The 14,009-nt window shown below is 38.1% G+C and overlaps 1 protein-coding gene across 4 annotated transcripts in view; it reads right to left on the bottom strand.

The window, feature by feature from the left end:
- The window catches only part of LOC126187445 (RUN and FYVE domain-containing protein 2), a 154,550-nt gene extending 143,732 nt beyond the window's left edge, over positions 1-10,818 (bottom strand). Inside the window, exons 1-3 of one of the 4 annotated variants that reach the window (XM_049928532.1) lie at positions 10,597-10,733; positions 6,654-6,741; positions 5,510-5,688 (exon numbers count right to left, since the gene is read on the bottom strand). In XM_049928532.1, coding sequence (XP_049784489.1) covers positions 5,510-5,688; positions 6,654-6,690 — 216 coding nt within the window. In that variant the 5' untranslated portion in view covers positions 6,691-6,741; positions 10,597-10,733. Of the gene's footprint in view, positions 1-5,509; positions 5,689-6,058; positions 6,623-6,653; positions 6,742-10,596 lie in introns of those variants that run through there. The other 3 variants (XM_049928531.1, XM_049928529.1, XM_049928530.1) reach the window with 3 other exon arrangements.
- Between the last annotated feature and the right edge of the window lie 3,191 nt (positions 10,819-14,009).

Genomic DNA, 14,009 nt, shown 5'->3' with positions numbered 1-14,009 from the left:
TTCATCATTATCAATCTATGATTGAAACAACTGTGAATGAAGACTTGCGTCACCTGTGGCCATAGAGTTGTTAGTCTAGTTTGAAGGTTCAACCCAATGTGTTTCAATGTTTCCTTCATCTCTGCCTGAAGTATTTGTCTATCTATGTTCCTCTAAAGCTTGCTGATTTCATAAAAAACCGCCTTTTACCACAATAATGAAGCAATATTCAAAATCTTTCATTTTGAACTCAGGTAATAGTTTTATAGAGCAATGTATCCCCACGCCTAAGTTAAGTTGACAGTTGGTAATCTCGATCTTAGCTTGCGAACACAAAGTAATTTTGTATAAACTAGCAGACCATCTTGTGTAGCATGATTGACTGTGTGATGCCTGGCATGTGTGATACCTGTGAAGTTTGCGTACAGCACAAAACTAACAGATTTACGTGGTTGTAAAATTACATAACTGCCATATTGGTGTTTTCATATTTATTCCTGTGTAATACGAATATATGTAGTTTAATTAAAGCACCACATTAAAGATCTCTCAAAAATGCATAATTTTTGGTAGGATTTTCCGTGCAAAAGTGTTGGGAAATATGACATCAGTGACTAAAACTATTACAGGAATGGATTTATTTCATGAGGGGCTATTTTCGTATGATATCACTTCTAGAACCATGTTATTTACACGGGAAATGAATTGTTATTCTAAGATTACACACAGCCTGAAACAAAGCAAGCTAGACTATCCCACCCGCTATTATTGCACGCCTGTTAATAACTTTTTTTTTCTTTTCTTCATTTTTCATTTTGTGTCTAGTTACCCATATCATGTATGTTGTGTATACCCAAATCTGTCAAAATGTTATACATACCATATTCCACACACATTTATAATTCAGATGATAATTTGCAACAGCCTGATTATAGTGGTTTATTTAGTTTTTCTGGAAACCATATTAACAAAAAATAACGAATATTTGAAATTATCAAAACAACATGTAATGGCAGATTTTGAGTGAGCTATATCAGTAGTTTTGGAAGTGCTGACATCTACCATAAGAAAGCTGGTAATCTGGACTTTACAGTAACATGCTTTAATTTTTGAGAAACTAATTAACTTAACAGACATTTGGTGTTTCATAAAACCCGTCAGTGTTGTATTGTGTTGCTGAAATCTGTATTTTGCATTGTCATTTACGAAAAATTACCCTGCCTGTATCTACAATATACAAATGAAAGATGAGCTTCATTTTATCTGAGAAGGATAGTTTTGGGTAAATAATGATCGGCAAGGAAATAGGGGCATTTATGCATGTTTTTGGTTATCAGGAAATTAAAAAGAAAAGAGTTAACATTTAAAGTAAGTTAAGAGAGAGCTGCATGCAAATAAGATGTGGAGGTGCTTTTTCTCTTGAGAAATCATGTAAATCAATGTAACATGAAGTAATGAACATACACATTGTAACATAACAACTGTCAGTATTTCATTTAATTTAATCTGTACTACAAAAATTAGTTTCTAATTGGAAGCTTTTTTGATAAATAAATGATCACAGCATGAGTCACGTAAATGTATATGATAATTATGTTGACATGGTGTCAGGAACAAATAAAGAGAAGTTGTTCTTAAAAGATATTTCTCATGTGACAACAAAATCAAAATCATTATTACTATGAATATCTAGATACATACTCTTTAATCCACTGTATGGTGAATGGTTTATGCATCTGTATGAGCCTTCACTGCTCATATCTTGTCCATCAGATCATTTACGTACATGAAAAATATGAGCGGTCCTATCACATTTTCTGGGGCACTCCTAATGATACCCTTACCCTTGTCTTTAATAAAAACTCGCCATCGAGGATAACATACTGGGTTCTATTGCTTAAGAAGTCTTCGAGCTTCTCACATGCCTTGGAATCAATTCTGTCTCCTCGGACCATCATTAACAGTCTACAATGATGTACTGCGCTAAAAGCTTTCTGGAAATCAGCCTGTTGTTGTTCATAGGGTATCATGTGAAAAAAGGGCAAGTGGAGTTTTTACATGTGCAATGCTTTCTAAATCCATGTTGATTTTTGGATAGGCATTTTTCTGTCACAAGAAAATTTATTACATATGAACTTAGAATAGGTTCAAGAATCTTGCAGCATTCCGATGTTAAGGATATGGATCTGTAATTTTGCATGAGTGTTCTTTTATCCTTCTTCTATACAGAGTCACCTGTGTTGCTTCCAGTCACTTGGATTCAGTGGTGGGCAGGAGATTTACTGTAAATGCAAGCTAAGTTAGGGGCCAATGCAGTAGACTACTCTTTGTAAAATCAAACTGGATTCCATCTAGACCTGATGACTAATCTGTTTTTATCTCTTTCAGTTACTTCATAGTGCCAGGGATGCCTGTCTATATGCCCTCCACACAGGAGTCTGTGTGATAGTCAAACAACAGCACATCTGTATGGTCTTCCTGCAAGAATGGTTTTTTTAAACACAAAATTAGACCTTCAGCTTTCCTTTTGCTGGTTCTATTGAAACATCAGACTGATCGATGAGTGACTGGATAGAAACCTTCGACTCGCTCAGTGACTTTACACAGGACCAGAATTTTCTCAGGCTTTCAGAAAGATCCTTCCCTATAGTACGGCAGTGGACAGCGATACTTTGTGCATCAATCTTTTAACTGGCGTATGAATCTCTACTAACTTTCACCTGTTCACATTCCCATGTTCTTTTTTGACCCAAGAGTGCAACAATCTCTGCTTCTGCAGCAATTTTTGAAGTTTGTTATTAAACCACAGTATGTCTTTTCTGTCTTTGATGCATTTATTCACAAGGGAACCTCCCCATCGCACCCCCCTCAGATTTAGTTATAAGTTGGCACAGTGGATAGGCCTTGAAAAACTGAACACACATCAATTGAGAAAACAGGAAGAAGTTGTGTGGAACTATGAAAAAATGAGCAAAATATATAAACTGAGTAGTCCATGTGGAAGATAAGCAACATCAAGGATAACATAAACACAGGAGCGTCGTAGTCCCGTGGTTAGTGTGAGCAGCTGCGGAACGAGAGGTCCTTGGTTCAAGTCTTCCCTCGAGTGAAAAGTTTAATTCTTTATTTTCAGTTTATGTGGCAAACTATTATGTTTTCATCAGTGTTTTGGGAGTGATTGTCACATCCACAAGAAAACCTAAATCAGGCAAGGTAGAAGAATCTTTTTACCCATTCGCCAAGTGTACAAGTTGGGTGGGTCGACAACAAATTCCTGTCATGTGACACACATGCCGTCACCAGTGTCGTATAGAATATATCAGACGTGTTTTTCTGTGGAGGAATCGGTTGACCTATGACCTTGCCATCAAATGTTTTCGGTTCCCATTGGAGAGGCACGTCTTTTCGTCTACTATTCACACGGTTTTGCGGTGCGGTCGCAAAAAGAGACACTAAACTTATTACAGTGAACAGTGATGTCAAGGAACGAACGGACAGATCATAACTTTGCGAAAATAAAGAAAGAAAATTTTTCACTCGAGGGAAGACTTGAACCAAGGACCTCTCGCTCCATAGCTACTCACGCTGACCACGAGACCACGGCGCTACTGTGCCTACGTTCTACTTGATATTATCTATGTTGCACACGGACTACTCTGTTTGTATATTTTGCTTATTTTTTCATAGTTCCACACAACTTCTTCCTGTTTTCTCGATTGATGTGTGTTCAGTTTTTCAAGGCCTATCCACTGTGCCAACTTATAACTAAATCTGAGGGGGGTGCGATGGGGAGGTTCCCTTGTCAGCACAATACTTCTCTGGACTGTGATTTACAATCATTTTAAACTTTGCCCATAATTTCTGTGTGTCCATCTTAGTTGAGCTAAATGGTGTCTACTCACTGTCTACGTAGGTTGCTAACAGTTGCTTATCTGCTTTTACCAGCATTACTCTCACAGCTTTCCTAAGCATCATCACTAGGATGATGTGACTTCTGTATCTATAATGACACTGTTGATAAGGTCAGGAAGGAAAGAGTGGCTAACATATTGATCCCATTTTATACATGGCTACTCAAGATCATGAGCACTGCCAAAAGCATTAGGCATGTTACACAGTTCACTTGGATCACAGTTCTTTCTCAGAAAAGCCCATAACAGAAATATGGCATAAACAATTATTGACGAATGGAAGGAAATTAAAAGCAGATTACAGATCCTGCCTTATAGAAAATGTCTCTGGAAGTTCTGTGTTCTTTGGGTCAGAAATTCAGATAAATTACTTAGTTTTATCTAAATCCAACATTGGGAGTTGCAGGGCCTGAGCACTTTTGCTCGATTACACTCAAGTTGGCAATGTTTCACTTTCAGGAGGTAGATAGTTTTAGGGTAATAATGGTAGCTGAGGGCATAAACTGTAACTATTTTATCTTCTGTGATTCTATTTGTGATTCCTTTAAATTTTCCCTATCACGGCTTTGCCTTTGTTTTTACAACTTGTCTGGAATGAAGAGAGTGGTGACGGACAGATCTGTAGCATAGCCTGTGGCCTAGGATCAATTACAGAGTGACAGTTGGATTTTGAGTTAGTGAAGCCTACGAATGTGATGATACGACAAGACGCTCAGCTACAGTTCAAGTAGTGTGTCATGATGGTAGGAAGAACTCCGTTAACAGGTGGCAAAATTGTTGTTTAATAAACACAACCGGTTTTGCAGCCTAAAGCTGTGTCATCAGGTGCAACAACATTAAAAGATCATAGGTATACCCACCACCCCTAGTCAAAATTTACTATTCAGAGAATATTGTCAATACTATGGTGAGTGTAAGGTAAAGAAGAAAAACTCAATTCTTTAAAATTTGACTGCATCATTGGGAAGGCAGGGTAGCCTGGTGCAGGGCAAAGGAAAAGTGACCCAAACAAACGACAAAGAGAGACTACTAGCAGAGTTCTTCCTAACATCATGCCTTTCAATAGCTGCGGTTACGGCGATTAACTTGTCAACATTTGTGATTACACTCACTGTTTTTCAAATACTATTATTCTTGTCAGGCTGAAGCATATATGCTTCCTTGTTGTTCTCTCATTAGGTAATGACACCAAACCTCACAATGAACATTACTCTGCTAAACAATTAAGTAATGGCAGTGCCCTGCTCTAGGCTTTTGCCTCTGCAAATCTATATAAATGCTGTGAAAAATGGCCACCTCAAGTATTTGTTACAATGATTTGTGTGTAGCAGAATACATATATATATATACCTTCACGGAACGGAAATCAATGACATTTCAAAATAAAATAAAAAAACTCTCCCATCGTCCACCATCATAACAACCAGCTGTATTAGGTATCACGTCATACTGCTATTCGTGTAATAAACATCAGCGTTAGTTAAATAAAAACAAATAATTTCAAAGCAATATTATGACAACTGATGCAATGAACTAATTCATGTGGTACATGAAATAATATTTTTTTTTCATTTTGTAACTGCAATTGCCATTTTTCCTGCAGAAATATAGTACCTTACCTTCTTTGGCTTCAGCCCATGCCTTAATACATGTTCTAACACAATGAAAAAGTGTTGAAGAGGCATATGATCAGAGTCAAGCATTCTTCCATATTTAAGTGATGTTTCAATCAATTCTTTCACAATTAGTTTTGATATGTTCAACAAGTTGCTTCTTTCAATCATAACAGGATCTCGTGCTGTAAAAGGACAAGAAAATGGAAAGCCATTCCTCGACTCTGAAGTGATAAATTAGGAATTCTCAAGCAAAACAACTGAGTATTATGAAAATGACTGACAGATAGTTGAGACTGTCCATGAACATTTATTCTTGGCAACAGCATAATTAATATCAATATAACTAATACAGTTACAAATTTAATGCATCAAACTACTGAGGATAACTGAGGAAGCAACTTTTGTTAGTAATAAAGGAGTAGTAGGATTGAACTAACACAATAAAATTACAAAGAATGACAAACATGTCCATGAACAGTTACACACAAACAGTTATTAAAAGGTTAATCACATCACAAAGATAGTGGAAATATTACACAGAGGTACACATACCTAGGAGAGGTAAAGGACCATCAGGAGAAGGAGTAGATGGTTGGGAAGAATCAGGAACGCTGAATTCAACATCCTGAAGCTCTTTGAGGCACAGCCACTCGCCATCCACAGAAACACGAAAGTTGCAAAGGTAGATGGTGTCCTGGGCACCAGCCATGTCCTGGTCTATCATGATTGCACAGTAAGCACTCCCACCCGTTCACTGGAGAATGCTAATTATGTATGAAGCACCCTTACCTACCATAACAGTGTGCATCACATTACACACATCACTACATGAATCACTAGACTACACTACTGTGCAATAGCTACAAATTTCCAGTTTTCATAACTGACAGACATAAAATGGCTACATATGTAATCTGATCAGGGCACAGATGTGGTTAATAAAAATTGGATTACAGACAATGTTATGTCACATGTCAGTTTACAAATTCAAGAGGAACATGTGGAATACCACACAGCTTTACGTGAGTCACAATTCCTCACTCTGGCAAACTCCCAGAATGCACACAGTGTAGCTATTGATTTTCTGCCACAGTTAGCTTCCCCCTCCAGATGGCACTGAGGAAGTGGATCAATACACAATGCTTACAAGCAGATGTTCGTGCTGAATTCCAGAGGCTAATCATTTTAATTTAAATTTGGATTGTTCCTTTCAGATTAATCTGCAGGTCTTCTTCCTTAAAAGGAAAAAATAAGCCAAACAAAAAGTAAATAAATATTTTATTGCATGCCAAAGCAGACAATTACACCTCACATAAAAATCAAGATTCTGAAATACAGAGATACAAGTGTTTAAAACCAAATTATAGTCAGGCAAACTGGAAGGGGAAAGGAATGGGAGGAATTTACCTTTAAATCAGTAGGCAAAACTATCACACATATTTGGAGCTATCATACAAAACAAACAACTAAAATCATCTTACATGTAGCATGCACACCTCCTTATAGGGCCCTAATCATATTTTTACAACAACATTAATATCTGAAAATAGTGTATTTTACTAAAACTGTATTTCTCTATATTTTTCCTTAACTTTACATTTAAGGATTAGCTCCCACTACTTACTTACCGTTGTTTTCATAGTAGCCTACACCTATCAGATTTTCTAAATATTCGAAACTGGTCAACAGGTTAACACAGGCTGAGAAAGCCATTGCCAAATGCGCAAGTGGAAACTGCCATATACACATCAAGTGAAAATCATTAATATGATACATTAAAATATCACGTGATGTTTCTTTGGATTTGTGACAGTGAGGAATGCTGCACACGCAAACTTTTCTTACATTCCTCACCTTATAACAGCATACTGTCATTCAGAAGCTGCTACGATACATCTTCCACTCTGCTGCAATAAATTAGTCAGTATATCCATCTCACTGGACAAGCATTTCCATCAAGATTCATCCTCTTTCAAGCAGCACTGTCAATTAACAAAGCGTCAACCCCAAACAAGTTCTTGGTATCTTATTTGTAAACTAACACAATGACATCCACCATTTAAATTTAATAGGAATTCCTGGAAGGAAGATGATATTCTTTTCACCAAACATTACAGAGAACATTTAGAGAAGCAGCATCTGCAGCTGATTGTGGAATGATTCTAATGCCACATGTGTCCATTACCATGAAGACAAAATAAGAGAAATTAGGGGCGATATGGAGGCATATGGACAACTGTTTCTCCCTTGCTCCATTTTTGAGTGTAATAGGAATGGGAGTGACCAGCAGTGTTGTAGTGTTGTGCAAGGGACCCTGTACCATGCACAGTATGGTGGTGGCTTGCAGAGAGAGAGAGAGAGAGAGAGAGAGAGAGACTGTGTGTGTGTGTGTGTGTGTGTGTGTGTGTGTGTGTGTGTGTGTGTGTGTGTGTGTAAGACTTACTATTCCTCAGTTTTTAACTTCATGACCACCAATAATAGGTAAATTGAACCACACGATTCCTTATCATTATCCAAGACAGTTCCATGATTGGTCTGATTGTTACTGACATATCTTATCAGAAAGCATATCCATATATTACTCTGCAAGTTTACAGTTTTCAGTAGAGTGGTACTGATTAAGCATACTGAAAGATTCCACAAGTTCAACAAGAACGGTAATACTTGTCATCAATACTTTGCTCTCACTAACTGCTTTTCATGTTTCTACAAGTGAAAGCTGCTTCCTAAAATGTTTCAACTGTCATCATTAACAGATTTCAACATGTGATATTTTTCTTTTGCCACACCATTGTGACATTCTCAATTTCACTCCACATTGAATGTCACTTTGTTATGATGTTACTACCCTTCCACATAAAACATTTAATTTTACTGTCAGTATCTGGATTACTCTTCCACTTATTCTCTTATTTATAATACAACTTGTTTTATTTGTATTTCACTATTTTAATTCTTAAATTATAAGTACCTTCTTTTTTATTTCTTCTGCCTCTTCCTCTAACTTTTTTGACAGTATTTCAGTTCTGTTTTCTAACTTGTTAGCTCAATATTTTTATGGTTTCAGGAACATCAACCGCAAGTCTTGCACAGCATTACTTGGTACCAATTTTAAAAAGAACCCTGTGTGTATGTCTTATTTCAACTTGCACAATATTGTACACATCCTTCTTCCTCACTTATTACATCCTGAAGACAAACAGAGCCCCTCATTTAGAAAGCAACATATCTGGTTAATGTTTCTTGTCACCATCAGTCTTAATTTTGGCCATTATTTTAGTTATGTACTGCATTTCTATTCATATTTGAAGACTTTACTTTTGTATATTTGGTTTGTGGATTTTGTACATTGTGCATATGCACAGGCTACACAGAAACTACTCAGCAAATGCATGAGTAGTGTAATGTGATTACTTCAGTTACACATCAAATATGACACACAGACTGAAGAGAAAATATTTTCCGATTTCCAACCCATTTTTCCAGGTAGGATGCCACAGATATTTAAGCATTTTGTTCAAAGTGCTATAACCTTAATTCTGCACATGAACTTAACTTGTAGCAATAGCCACCAAAATGTTTATTGTAATACATATAAATGTTCAAAGACTAAATAACATGTTTGGAAAGAATGTTTCAGACCACTGAATAAAACAATATGTGAAATTTTGGTTTGAGAATTGAATTCAACTCCCTGCGTAAATTGCATTACTCTAATACAAATGAGTACGGCACATGAAACACTTAAGTCTTCATTTATACATTACAAATGTATGGTTTATATTGGGGCAGAGCTATTGAACTGTTGGTGGTAATTAGCAGTATGCTATTGTTTGTTTACTGGATGAACAATGGACGAGATGGTAAGAGTTGTGTAGTGGCCAACCTTAAATTTTTTGCTGTTCATGTATGATGTATGTACAAAATGTTCAACAAAATACTCAGAGGTTTACATGTTATGTAATAAAGCTTTCATTAATTTGCCACGACATTTTAGTTTTTGCAGTGGAAAGTGCACTTCATGTGGCATGAACATAGCCACTGGGTTACTATAGATAAAACTGTTACCACAACCATTATTACGCATTAATATTCATTGATGTTGGCAACTTGAAACCACATTGTCACCTTCCAACATAACCTACACCTTGCGCTACACTACTCATTAGCACATCACTGCAATCTAGATTTCTAGGAAGGGACGAGACAACAGCTGCTGTCCACTAATCAAACAGAAAGGGCATATGGGTTAACACCGCTAACAGAGTAAAGAGTACACTTTGATGTAAAACAACACGCACGCACGCACGCACGCACGCACACACACACACACACACACACACACACACACACACACACACGTCACACACGTTTGCAGGGTGTGAATGTAGATAATATTGCTCTTCAACTAGCTGAGACACAAACTGAGACACAAACAGTAGAAACACGATAGTATTCAGTTGTTGTTGAGCTAGTCAATCAATTTAATCCATGAAATGTAAAGAACCATTCCATCAACAATATAGTACAAAATAGCTTTCTGCACTACATTTAAAAAAGTAGGCCTACAACCACTTTTCCTAATGATATAGACAGGGGCCATCTAACATCACAACATTGGAAACAAAACATAAATTATAGTTTAATCTATTTTCGACAAGGTGGCAGAAAAAATATGATCACTGCGTAATTATTCATGGTGTGAAACAAAACCTCTAGTTACCGTTTCATTGTACATCAAGGCATGTTGAGATGCTCAAAATTTGTCAGTCAGTTCAACTCTTGATGTACAGAACATCTCTCTACACTTCAAGAATAACATTCATATTCATTAAGCTCTGGAGAGATTTTATTACACTAACGGGTTTTGTTATAAAATTATAGGTAAGTCACAAACCAGTTTCCTGTGTTCCACGAAAATAAAGTTATTCCTCAAATTTTGACTAGGCCTACTAGGAATCCGTGTTCAAAATGTTTCGCTGATATCAGCATATTTTGGAGAGTATTAAACGCAATTCAAATGATTGTTCATTCAAAATGCTACCATTCATTTAAAATTGCGGCAAGGTGTAATGGAATTAAACTCTTACGTTTCTTTGACTTATCACTGCCTGGCCTTCCTCTTGCTACTACAAGTATGGGCCATTTTTCATCTCTTATAGAAGATATTGAGGACGAACGAGACAAACTTTTTCCTTCCGGCGAGTTAACGGATTCATTTCTTGATTTGTCTGTTGGAGATGTTGGAAAACCTTCACCACAGGTATTCGCCATATTTAAACTAAAATGTTTACATGTCAATCAGCTGGAGCGTCAGAGATCCTATTAAGTTGCTTGACATCAAAGTATATTATCCTCCGGAGAGTGCCTGTCAAAAATATTCCGGCACGGCAAACAAGAAAAAAAACCAGATGTTTTACGGTCTAAGTCTGTCAATGCGTTCATTACATTTAAGTACTAATACAGCTGCAATGAGACACAATTTCTTACATTTCATTGGCTTATTACTCCCTGGCCTTCCTCATGCCATTTCGTTTTATGACAGAAAGTTCTTCACAATTCGCGTCATTCATCAGATAGATTAATGTCAAACAGCCAAATGAGCGACGGGATTCGGGACATGTTTAAAGGCTGAAAGCAACCGTCTTGATATCTCCTACAGCACCATTGCTTTGTGTCTTCAGACGAAGTGACAGTGGAACCATGGCAATCTGTCTAAACTAAACGACTGTGGGTCCAACAACGAGGTCAGATGCAAATTAGTAACACAGATCGCACAGACTGATTTCAGACTAGCAATGGAAGAGTTAAAATTTTCCAAAATACCATTTTGGTAGGTAGTAGTGACAAAGGGGAATGGCAGTACTAGTACTCAGTTCCTTGGACGACAAATATCATATCACTAATAATTCTTGAGCAACTGCATATACAACAGACGTGGCGCCACTTGGCCGCCAGTGGCGACACCGAAATAGCATGTAGAAATACCCAAATACCTGTGGCGCCACTTGAGAACTATGATATTTTTAACTATGCCACAAAAGTTAAAATCGCGTAACTTTGTCATACCACTTCCTTCACTCACCACCGAAAAACGTCTTTCGACTGCCATCTCGTGGCTGAACTTCGAAGCATCATCCCAATGTTTTGGTTTTCATGTCAGTAATTTAGCTGTGCGTGTATTTCGTAGTGCTTAAAATGTCTACATAGTGGCTGTTAGTAACAATTGTATAATTTATTTAACTTATGGGAGTGGTTATTAGTTTCCCCAATTATAATGCAGAACACAGTGAATAAAAAAATACAATTATATTGCATTCAAATATACACACTCACCATTACAATATTGTGATGCACTCTTGCACTATAGATAACAACACAAAAAGAGACAGCATCTGACTCTGTGATAATATTCACATTGGCACTAGTGACAACACGATATCTGTCGCTGTCACCACAGCAGCTCCATCCTTTTTTGAGGAGTGGAAAGTCATGTCATTCCAAAACAGTGAGATGCCTACCTCACTTTATTCTTTCCTACCTGTGGACTTTTTCTAGGGCAGGTGACCAGCTGTGTTGTTACTGGCCACATGGGTGGTACACAGCTAAGCCCTTTCATGGTGATTTGCATCAACAGTGCATTGAGACAGTTGTGATGAAGCCAGTTTGCCATCACCTCCAAATATATTCTTACGTCGACCGAGCAAGCAGCTAGCCATTGGCAAGAATGCTCAATCTGCTGAACTAGGTTAGCATCTTAATGAGGCGCCCTCTTCGCAAAAATATGAGCCCCTTTCACTGTGGGAACATGCACCTCACTAGCCCACCAACCAGAGCTTGTTAAAACTGGTGAAGGATTAGAAGGATGTGGCCTTTGCATCATCTGTATGTGCAGACTTCAGACATTTGATTAATACAGTGACCCACTTGCCATTCTTGACAATGAGGAATCTGTTTCTTCTGGTAGAAATTGCGCTGATGGACCTGTAGTATGGGGATGAGAGCAGAGTCTGTAAAGATATGTGCAGACATCAGCCATTTGATCGATACAGTGTCCCACTTGCCATTCTTGACAATGAAGAATGTTTCCTCTGGTAGAAATTGCGCTGATGGGCCTGTTGAATGGGGGTGAGAGCAGAGTCTGGACAGAATCATGTTTCAGCCACATGAACTGACTGACAGCTTTGCAAGTTCTTACATGCTCGCCATGCAGAACCAGACTGAACAGCCTGAGATGTCGCATGTTGTACAAAATCTGTAGAAAACTCTGATGATGATGATGACGATGATGATGACGATAGGAATGTAGGTGTAATGAGGCCCTGGGCATCCATAGCTGCTCCTGATGTACCGCAGTGTACATCTTCTGTAATTGCCTTATGTAGCGCCAGAAATGCTAACAACGAGGTATCAAACCATGATAATTCATGACATCTTCAAGCTGCCTTTAAAGTGCAATGCATTCACTCTGCCATCGTGTTGCTAGTGGCATGGTAGCTAGCAGTGTGGATGCGTATGCTGACACAGAGCTGGAGCAACTCTTTAAATAAATGCCCTTCAAGCTGTCGCCCCCTCTCTGTAGCAATCGTCTGTGTTATGCCAAGCTTTGCAAACCACAACTGCACTAGAGCCCTGGCCACCTGTTCAGCAGCAAAATCGGGAATGGGTTCTGCTTCTGAATACCTCATGAAAAGTCAATTATTGTTAAAAGGCGGCAGTATTGACTACAGTAAGGCAATGATACTACAACGTCTACGAGAACGTTGGCGAATGTTGCATTAGTCTGGCTACTGCATTGGAAACCCCTGCATGCATGTTCCGAGGCATGACAATCTTTCTGTATGTGTGGCCAAACCACATTCATAGCTACCAACCAGAGGATCTGGTACCAGAATGAGCAAGGTTGTGGTAGACATAAAAAAATTTACTCCGCCAGATTTCAGGGTTGAACAGCTGTGATCGACTTCAGTTGTGTCATATTGAATTCCCTGTATGCCATGAAATTGCTTGCATGCAAGATGCAAAGTTGTAGAACCACGATTTTTGAGGAAAGCATCGTCTTCTGTTTTGTGGACACGGCAGCCCAATTAATAGCACTCAAGCTAGCACTACTGCAGGAATGGCAGTGTGCTACAACATTGTCTTTTCGCTATAAACTCAACCTGACCGCATTAGTGGGGTGAGCTGAAGTCTGTCACTTACTGAAACATCATCGAACATGGTTTTTGGTACAAGAATATCGGAAGTGCTGACTTTCAATGGAAGATCTGAAATGCTTGAGCCAGATAGATGGTGAGTGACTCTGTTGACCATAGTCCACTTCTGTTGTTGCTCGGATAAATTTTTAGAGAAGAATGTAAGTAGTTACCATTTGCCTATCACGTATTGCTGCAAGATTTTGTTGACTGCCATCTGGCTAGCATCTACTATCAGTGTTAAGGGAGCAACCACAGTAGGTTGAACCAGTAAGGTAGCTTTATACAGTGCCATTTTTAAATCATGA

Source organism: Schistocerca cancellata, chromosome 5 (assembly GCF_023864275.1).
Source record: "Schistocerca cancellata isolate TAMUIC-IGC-003103 chromosome 5, iqSchCanc2.1, whole genome shotgun sequence".
Taxonomy (NCBI): Eukaryota; Metazoa; Arthropoda; class Insecta; order Orthoptera; family Acrididae; genus Schistocerca; species Schistocerca cancellata.
Note: the sequence above shows the minus strand (reverse complement) of the source record. Positions and strands in the feature narration are given on the sequence as shown.